The sequence below is a fragment of the Neophocaena asiaeorientalis genome, unplaced genomic scaffold (assembly GCF_003031525.2).
Source record: "Neophocaena asiaeorientalis asiaeorientalis breed wild unplaced genomic scaffold, Neophocaena_asiaeorientalis_V1.1 scaffold119, whole genome shotgun sequence".
NCBI lineage: Eukaryota > Metazoa > Chordata > Mammalia > Artiodactyla > Phocoenidae > Neophocaena > Neophocaena asiaeorientalis.
Window position 1 is genome coordinate 3,451,516 of NW_020175821.1, and position 9,319 is coordinate 3,460,834.

The 9,319-nt window shown below is 56.6% G+C and overlaps 1 protein-coding gene across 1 annotated transcript in view; it reads right to left on the reverse strand.

The window, feature by feature from the left end:
* Positions 1-9,319, reverse strand: part of DISP2 (dispatched RND transporter family member 2) — a 15,006-nt gene that overhangs the window by 3,044 nt on the left and 2,643 nt on the right. Inside the window, exons 2-9 of the mRNA XM_024732603.1 lie at positions 9,299-9,317; positions 3,991-4,320; positions 3,664-3,885; positions 3,391-3,514; positions 3,005-3,120; positions 2,764-2,891; positions 2,297-2,394; positions 2-1,041 (exon numbers count right to left, since the gene is read on the reverse strand). Of these exons, the coding sequence (XP_024588371.1) occupies positions 2-1,041; positions 2,297-2,394; positions 2,764-2,891; positions 3,005-3,120; positions 3,391-3,514; positions 3,664-3,885; positions 3,991-4,320; positions 9,299-9,317 (2,077 nt within the window). The remainder of the gene's footprint in view (position 1; positions 1,042-2,296; positions 2,395-2,763; positions 2,892-3,004; positions 3,121-3,390; positions 3,515-3,663; positions 3,886-3,990; positions 4,321-9,298; positions 9,318-9,319) is intronic.

Genomic DNA, 9,319 nt, shown 5'->3' on the forward strand with positions numbered 1-9,319 from the left:
GCCGCCCCACGGGCCGCGCGCCCGGGCCGCACAGCCGCGCGCTAGGTAGCGCTCGTGGAGCACCGCGGAGGAGGGCAGCCAGGCCAGCGTGAGCGCCAGGTGCGCCAGCACAGCCGTGCCCATGTAGAGCGCGAAGCAGCGGACGGCGGGGAGGCGGCTCAGGTAGCTGGCGTAGAAAGCCGCGCCCGTGGTGAGGCCCGAGACTAGCAGCAGGTAGCCGAAGTGGTGCATGGTGCGGCCCACGCGCTGCGCCAGCCCCCCGGAGGGCAGCTGGCTCTTGCTGAGGCGCCAGAGGTCGAAGAAGATGAGGGTGTGGTTGGCGCAGACGCTGCTCAGCAGGACAAGGGCCGCCAGATTGACGAAGGGGAAGTAGGCCATCCGGAAGGCCACTCGGTAAAGAAAAAAGGCAAGCAGCAGGGAGCCCAGCACCCCCAGTAGCACCATGAGTGTGAGGAAGAGGGAGCGCAGGTAGAGGGCGATGCTAAGGAAGATGGCGGCCAGGGCCAGCAAGGGGTACACCGTATCCTGGGCCAGGTAGTGCCTCAGCAGCTCCTGCTTGAGGCCCAGGTCCATGCCAGTGATGGATGTGTAGTTGTCGGAGAGCCCCCAGGGCACGGCTAGGCGGTCCAGGTAGATGCCCATCATGGAGGCACCCTTCGGGGTGGGCAGGAAGAGCAGGCTGTACTTGAGGGAGGGCACCTGGTAGTCAGCCGTCTGGGGACTCAGAAAGTCCCTGTCCAGCAGGAAGTGCAGGAGTTGGTAGACAGCACTGCTCCGGGAGCACTTGGTGGGAACCTGGGCACAGCGCGGGGGCTTGTCCTTCCCGGGTCCCAGACAAGAGGGCACCAGGGCACCACGGTGATAGTAGAGGGCACAGGCCCGCAGCAGGGCCAGCGTGCGGGCTGTGTCGGCTTGAGTAGTGTCCAGGCAGGAGGAACGATTGGAGAGCACGGCCACATAGTTGCCCAGGGACCAACTGGGGCAGCACTCGTTGGCTGCTGTACGCTGGCACAGAGCCCCAAAGCTGGCATGGGAGCGGACCTATAGGACACACACAGCACGAGAGAGCTCAGGGGCAGTGCAGGGGCCCAGGTTTCCCCAGCGCTGTCCGAGGCCCTCTCACCTCCTTTCAGGCTGCAGGGCAGAGGCAGAGAGGTATCTTGACTGCCCAGCAAAACCTGACTGGTCAGGCCCAGGTTCCAGCAGCTACATCTTGACTCTGTCAAAGAGGAGCCTCAGGAATGCTGCCCCAGGCCTCTGCCTGAGAGGTCTTGCCCTAAGGGCCCCAGCAGGTCACACACCCCAACTCTGCACTGCCTGAGACAGAAGTAGGAGTGGAAGTGGCAGCCACAGATGGAACGGGGCCAAGTGTCCAGGGAACTGGACAGGTGGGAAAAGTGGAGGCCAAAACATTCCAGGATCAGGGTCACTGCCAAACCCTAGCTCCCTATCTCTGTCCACTGGTCTGCTTAAACCTTGTGAGGGATAGGGCTGTTTCTTTTTCAGACCTCATGCCTGTTTTTCTCTCCCACCCTGATGCTGACATTACAATAGCTGGTGTAGTTACAGAGAATGCTAGCCTGGGAATCAGAAGCCCTGTACTGCTGTCAACTGGATGTACGGCGTTGGGCCTGAGATCATGGTGACAATATTAACATTTATTGAGAGATCACTATTGTCAGTCATTATGCTATATTTTTTACAAATTCTACCTTGTTTCATTGTCACAACACCCCTATGAGGAAACTACCATTATCCCCATTTTATATATACAAAGACCGAGGCACCGAGAGGTTGAGAAATGTGTCTGAGGTCACACAGCCAAGGAGTATTAGAGCTGGCCTTGAATTCAGGCATCTGACTCCAGAGCACATGTTCTTTAAGCCTAGTGGTGTTCACACTGTTTTTAGTAGCGAAACTTTCTTCAGATATTATAGCACATGGTTCTCCAGTTAGCATGACTGGATCTGCAGCGCTTGGGTTGATGGGGGCTGGGGGCCTTGGGCCGGGGCCTCCTCAACAGCTCTTGAGGCTCCTTTTCAGGACCTTTCGAAAATCCCCAGGCTCTGCAGGGTCTGTCTTCCAGCACCTGTGTCTTGGCTCTTCTGGAAATAGCTGACTCTTCTCTCCCTGCCAACCCAGAACCTCTCAGCAGGGTTGCAGTAATTTCCTAAGCAGGGAATGCTCTCTCCTAGTCCAGGCTGGGAGTCCTGGCTCAGCTGTATTTCCTTATGATCAGGTCCCTGGTGTCCCTGGTTCCCCCACCCAGCCCCTGGCACCTCCCTAGCCAGCTCACCTGATCCTGTTCCATGCGACACATGGAATGGATGGCGTGCAGGTTCCACAGGCTGCCCGCTGAGGTGGACATGAACACCAGCTGTGCATAGCTCTTCTCTGCAACACACCGCCCAGAGCTCACCCCTTTGGCCCCAGGTCCTGGGCCCACCGAAGGGAAGATGCTTACCCAAGGCCATATGAGGTTTAGATTCCCAGGAGCCTGAAACCTGTGCCTGCCTGCCTGATCCTGGGCCTGCATCCCTCCCCTGTGGCACACCCCCATCCAGCTTGCCCCTACCTGGCTGGAGCACCTGAGACCTGCCTCATCCTCCCAGCTGTAACTCAACTTCCTTGGCTTTAATGTGACTGGCCAGGCTCCTTCCCCTTCTGTCTGCCCAAATTTGTTCTCCTGGGCCCTCCTGTTCTCGTAGGTGGGGAGGGGGGTAACCACCATTAAAGCCAGGAACTGGCCAGGCTGCAGCTTACCAGGGGGGCCACAGAAGAAGCTCTCCTGCCCTCTGGCCTCCAGGGGCTCCACCATCCTCCGAGGCCGGACCATGCCCTCCTGGGCACTGCTCCAGGGTGTGGGGCTCAGAGTGGTATGGGGGTTTGAGCTGAGGTAGAGAGGAAATCTATGCCAGGCCCTCTGACCTGCCTTCGGCTGCTCTCTGGAGGCCTCGTTCTTTCCCCGGTTCCCCCCAGCAGTGGAAAGATGGGAACCCATTACCTGTTCAGCTCAAGGTCTGGAGAAAGGGAAAGCAGCTTCTTGGGGCCTGTGAGGGACTGCAGCGCTCTCCAGACCACTAGCTTGCGCCCAATGTCCGTGTCCCGAGGCTCAAAGCCCTGCAGGGGGTGGGCAGAGAAGATCAGGCCGGCAGGAGGGGGAGTTCTCCTTCTCCCTTCTCAGCTCTGCCCCTTTGGGTCCCTGGAGCAGGGAAGGCTGGCCCGCCTGCCTGGATTGTTGGACACGAGGATCACCTCTATACCATCTCCCAGCTCTCTGTGGAGAGCCCACTGCTGCCTCCCCACTCCCAGCTGCGCCACTCCCATTTTCTGCCCCAGACAGCTGAGGTGGCCAGGCCTGGGGGCCCATCCCTCCCCTTGGTCCCTCACCAGTAAGGGCTTGGAGAAATCGGGTAGCTGGCCCCCCAGCAGTCCAGCCAGGGTGCAGAGGAGGATGACAGCCAGACACAGCAGCAGCACGGCCACTGGCCACTCAGCAATCAGCTGGGAATAGCTGGGAAAGAGGAAGAGATCCCACATGAATTAGCGTTGGGTGTGATAGCAGGGAATGCGGGAGCTTAGACGCCACCAACAAGGGATGGTGGGGCTAAACTGGGCACTGGCCTGGTGACCCCTAGGGCTCCAGAGAAGGCCCAGGCCTACCTCTTTGGCATCTGGAAGGCCCGTACCTGCCTGTGGAAGAGAAGAAAAGACACTTGCTTGCTAGAGTCCTCTTGTAGGGTGGGAGGTTGGGATGGGGGTGGAGGATAGAGGAAGATGGCATCAACCCTTTTAGGCTTTCCCATTCCCAAGCTCCAACGCTTCCTTCCTCTTCCATCCAGGCTGCCTCCTCCATCAGACGCAGGGGACATCCTGGGCTGCCTCCTAGTGAAGGAGTCCAGAGCCTGGGGAGCAGGGGGGGGTCGACCCCACTTTTAAGCCCTGCCCCACCTTCCAGGGCAGCTGGCAGGCTGCTGGACCCCTCCTTACCTGACGCTGACCACATGGTGCTGCACAGATGCCGGCTTCCAGGCCCCATCATGCTGTGAGGGGGCTGGGGAAGGGCTGAGGCTGGAGCCATGGGAGCACAGCGCTGCCCGGTCCCCAAGCCCTGGAAGGGAGCTGCCCCCCCGGTATTCCTGTGGTGCCCGGGGATAGGTAAAGTGGGTAGGGGCCAAGGGGCTGGATGGGCCCACAGGATGAAGGGTGGAGGTTGCTGGTGGGGGTCCTGAAGAACTGGAAGGGTCCTCAAGGGGGCAGCTGTGGAGGGCGCAGCTTCTCTCTGGGCTTGCCTCAGGGGCCACAGCCTTGCTCTGGGACCTGGGGAGAGAGGAGACAGGGAAAAAGAGGGTGGGAGACAGTGGTGGTCCACACAGTGCGGCAGCCTTGCTCAGTGAGCTGAGACGGACGGAGCTCAGGCTGTTCTATTCCTAGGCCTGGGGAGAGGCAAGGAGGGTGGAGGCTCTGGGTCTACACTCCCAGCCTACTTCTTGGGGTTCACTGTCTCATTCACTCATCTGCCCCTGCACCTCAAAACACATATGATCTTATTTACTCCTTTAAAAACCATACCGGGGAAGTACTTTCCTTCTTTTATAGATTTGAAAACTGAGAAGAGCTGGGCCTTGAACCCAGTTCTGACTTGCAGCCCTGTGCTCTTTCTGCTGTAGTTGTCCTTCATCCTCTTGTCAGGCGTTTACTGAGCACCTGCTGCACTTTTGTTCCCACCTTAGAGCCTCTAAGCTTTCTTTGCCCTCTGCTTGGGATGTTCCTCCCCAGATAATTGCACAGCTCACACCATTACCTTCTTAGAGAAGCCCTCCCTGCCTACCCTCTCTAAATAATCATCCACCAACTCCTATCCCCCTACCTACTCTATATTTCTTCCTAGCATTTTCCACAACTGGACGTTGTATTATATATTGTCATGTTTACTGCCTGTCTCTCCTATGGAACGTGATCTCCAGGAGAGCAGGGCCTGGTGCATTTGTTCATCTGTGTCCCCAGTGCCTTGAGCAGCACCTTGCACACAGAAGGTACCCCAGGGATGTTTGCTGAGTGAAGGCTGAGTGCTGGACGGGCTGCTAATAGTGGTGCCAGGATGAATAAAGCCCAGTCCTTGTCCTCCAAGCACTCATGGTAGGTGGGTGATGTGCAGGGGCCACCATGTTGAGTGTTGTGAGAGGGGAAGTCACACAGGGCTGAAGGCGCCCAGAGGAGGGCCTAACTTTGACAGGGGTGGGGGGCTCAGGGAAAGCTTTGCAGAGGCAACTACTTCCTTTTCACCAAGCCTGGGCCTTGGGGCAGGAGGTTTGCTCTGCAACGGTGTGCACAGTTGGGAGAGGGAGTTGGGATCCCCAAGGAGCTTGCCAGGGGGGAGTCAGCAATAGATTCCTCTTTCCAAACTACGCATGAGGGCAGCACTCTGTGCATGGACCCAGCCCCACTCCTTGGGTGCAGGCAGAGGTGGAGTCCCACCCCAGGGGCAGGATTGCCAGACCTGGGGTAGGAGAAGATGGCCACAGAACAGAGTGCCTGAGGGCCATGGCGGGTTCCCAAGGGGTTCTGGGCCCTCCAGCGAGTCTCCTTTCTTCCATCCACCTGCTACAACTTGCATAGCTCCCATGGGAGAGCCAGGTCTACGCCGAGCAAACCCTGGCTTCCAGTCTTGCCTGCTGCACTGCTGAAGGGGCCGTGGACCAGAGTCCTGGCTGTGGTGGCACGTGGACATTGCCCACAGAGGCTGGGTTCTGCCCAGAGACCAAGTAGAGGACCTGGAAAGAATAGACAAGCTCTTCCTTTTCCTCCCAGAAGGCTGGATGGCAGACAGTCAGGGGGTGGGGTATAATTCTCATGCTTGGACTAAAATAGGGGAGCAGTGGAGGTGGGATCCTGGCTCCATTATCCTTTAACTCTGGGGTCTTGGGAAAGACACACAATTCTTGGAGCATTGGCATCCTTGTCTGCTGAGTGAGGGTACGATGATAACGCCTCCCTCTCAGGTTTAGTATGGGCATTAACTGAGGTAACACATGTGAGGTGCCTGGCGTGGAGCCTGGCATGTGGAAGACATTTACTTTCCTGCCCCTTCCCACACTCAGCGCTGCAGGGAGTGTGCAGTTTAAGAAGTATATTTATATTTACAATTCGACCTCTTTAGGCACCTCAGATAATATATCTCCATTTGAGAACTTCTCACACCTTGAGAATCTCACTACATATATAATTATAAGTACTTTTCTTTTTGTTATCCAGAAGCAGCATCAGAATTTGTTTCATGATTTAAACCACTGATTTTTTTTTCTTACTAACTCAACACTTAGAAAAATAGGAATTTGACTAAACTTGTTCTCAAGCAAGACCACAGAATACCCCATAAAGTTAATGACACAGCAACCAGTGTCCTTGCAGATAAAATAGCTTATGGGCCCATCACCATGGGCCAAATGGAGGCTGGAAAAATGACCGGGGTTCATGTGTATAAGTGTGGACATCTACTTCTTTAAGATTTTTATTCTGCAGGTCTTTTTTGAGCACCTGCCACATGCTGGGCACTGTGCTTGGTCTGGGTTGGATCCTGAAGGCATGAAGGGGACCCATTAGGCTTGGTCTCCCTCTTTAGAGCAGGGCCTGCTTTCCGCAGTCAGGAGGGTGGGGCAGCCAGGGTGCCTATTTCAGCTGCACATGGTCTTAGAGCACTCACTGAGCTTTGGGCTTATCCTAGGAGCCAGGCCTCCACTTGGAGTGTCAGTTTCTTTTTCATTAAGGGAAGCCAGCACGCCAGGCCGTGCTGGCAGAGAACAGGAACTCCAGTTGTCCTTAACCAGTCTACCAAATCTCATAAGCCACCCCCTTCCTTAGCAGGCTCCTGTTCAAGGGGGATTCCAGCATCCACCATTGGTTTGCTTCTACTGGGGTGTCCCTGGCCCCAGCCCCTTCCTCTCAGTCCCTTCTATCCCTCTCCAGGGACCTAGGATCATCTGCTCCCAAATCTCACCCTTCATGACCGTGCCCATCATTGTGAATGTGGCAGAATTTGAAACTTTCCACATTCCGACTGCTGTAGAACCGGGAGTTTGTCTTGACCCTCCCAAGGAGAAGAGGCAAACTGTTCTCAGAATAAAAGCTTTCTCCTGCCAGCCCCTGCTGCCCTCTATTTTCGGAAGACCTAGTAATAGTTAAGCACCCCTCGCCTTGCTTCCCCAGGGGGCTTTCATTCTCACCCTCTCAGTTCCATGGCTCTGACTAGGATGAGCGATTTCCTGGGCCACCTGCCTGGGCCCACTGGTCTGTAAGCTAAGTGATTGGGGCAGGCAGGTAGGTTAATGGAAAGTGATGACACAGGCCTCACTCATGGCCAAAGTCACAGCAGTCAGGGCCTGGCTAATAGTGCCCCAGACACCTCTCTTGGGAGCCCCGTGAGCGGAAAATGTACATGTGCATTAACCATGCCCCCAAGCCCACAGACACGTAGCCATACGGACATCCATGTGACCCTGCGAAGTGGCCAGGACAGATGAGGGAGCAATTCACGCCACTAGGAAAATAAAAAGGTAATTTTAAAAACACAAAGAATGGGGCTTCCCTGGTGGCGCAGTGGTTGAGAGTCCTCCTGCCGATGCAGGGGACATGGGTTCGTGCCCCGGCCTGGGAGGATCCCACATGCTGTGGAGCGGCTGGGCCCGTGAGCCATGGCCGCTGAGCCTGTGCGTCCAGAGCCTGTGCTCCGCAACGGGAGAGGCCACAACAGTGAGAGGCCCGCGTATCGCAAAAAAAAAAAAAAACCACAAAGAGTGAACTATTTCAAATTGCCCTGTTGTCAATGCATTAGTAAAGGAGTGTGTGTGTGTGCGCGCGGGTACGCGCTATCTTATTCACTCCCCGGAGTGCTACTTAGTTCAGCAGGAATGTATTTTTGTTTCTTGGATTGAAATGAATCCCTTTGCCTGATTTGTCCAGGGTCTCTGGGTAAGTGCAGAGAGGGGCCAGAGGTCTCAGGGAGTTGCTAGAAGAGAGCAAGTGATTCCTGTGCCCAAGTATGACCCACACGTGCAGGGGAAGTGAGCAGACCAGACAGGGCTGATCCTTGGCAAAATATCCAAGGTAGCAAATGACTCTCCAGTCCCTTCTAGGGATGCTCCTGGCCCCTGCCCTGTCCTGTCACTCTCTCTGCCTTGTCCATACTTGGCTTTTTGGTCAAGCCATAGTTCCAGGCAGCCCCCTGGTCCAGGGAACACATTAATCCTGTGTACCATCCCGTTGAAGAAAGTTCTGTGGCTTTCAGACTGAAACGTGGCTAAATCTACCCAGGCTGATGTGTCAACACAGTGGGAAGAAAACATTTCCCTCCACTTGTGGGGTCTCCTCTTCACTCAGGTACAGAATGCACATTTTAACTGGGGCAGTCTGAAGACAATGTGTCCACCTCTGCTTTTGCCCCCAAAGAACGCTTCCTATTTCAGTCCAGGCAGGAGAGAGAGGCGGTGTCATGTCAGGTGAGGGATTCTGGGGGCGGCAGACCAGGCAGGGCACAGAAATTGCACCATATTGCTACCTGGCTGGGCTGTTCCCTCACACATATGGTGGAAGAAGGGAGAGGAGAGGCACCAAGATCTGGGCCCGCAGCGGGAAGATGTTCCTTCTGTCCCGCCAGCCTGGTGCTCCTTCAGGGACGGTACTGACCACAGCCTGAGCCTCAGAGCCTGCCCACGCAGTGCCTCAGAAGAGTGCAGGTGGCTGCCACACGTGGGGACTCGAGCCTACACGTGCGCAGCTGGCCATGTGGGGCAGACTGGAGACAGACGGTGATGGACAAAGACAGATCCTACCTAGCTTGGAGACCGAGTGTCTGCCCTCCCCCCAGGACACACCTTGGCGAGTCTCCCGTCTACAGTACACGCGCACCCTCGACCACATTGACTCGCTGGAACCCGGACTGAGGTTGCTGCAGGCTTGGGGCTTACAGAGAAGACGCGGGGGCAGGGCCTAGAGGGAGGGGCTCTGGAGGCCGGAGGGGCTGAGGATACCGGGGCCTTAGAGGAAAGGTAGGAACAGTGGGTGGGGCAGGTCCTGGGGGCGGTGAGGGCTAAGCGGGCTGACAGTAGGGGGTATCGGGAGAGAGAAAATTGACCCGGCAGAATGAGGGCGTGGCCAGGGGGCAGGGAGTCTGGAGGCCCCAGAGGGGCTCTGGGAGGGGCTGGGGACTGAATGGGACGACATATGGCGGCTACTGGGGATACCTGGGGCGGGGATTCTGGGAAGGTCTGCGAGCTGGGTCTGCGGAGCAGTCCGCCCCTACCTGTCCGGGGACCTGCCTTCT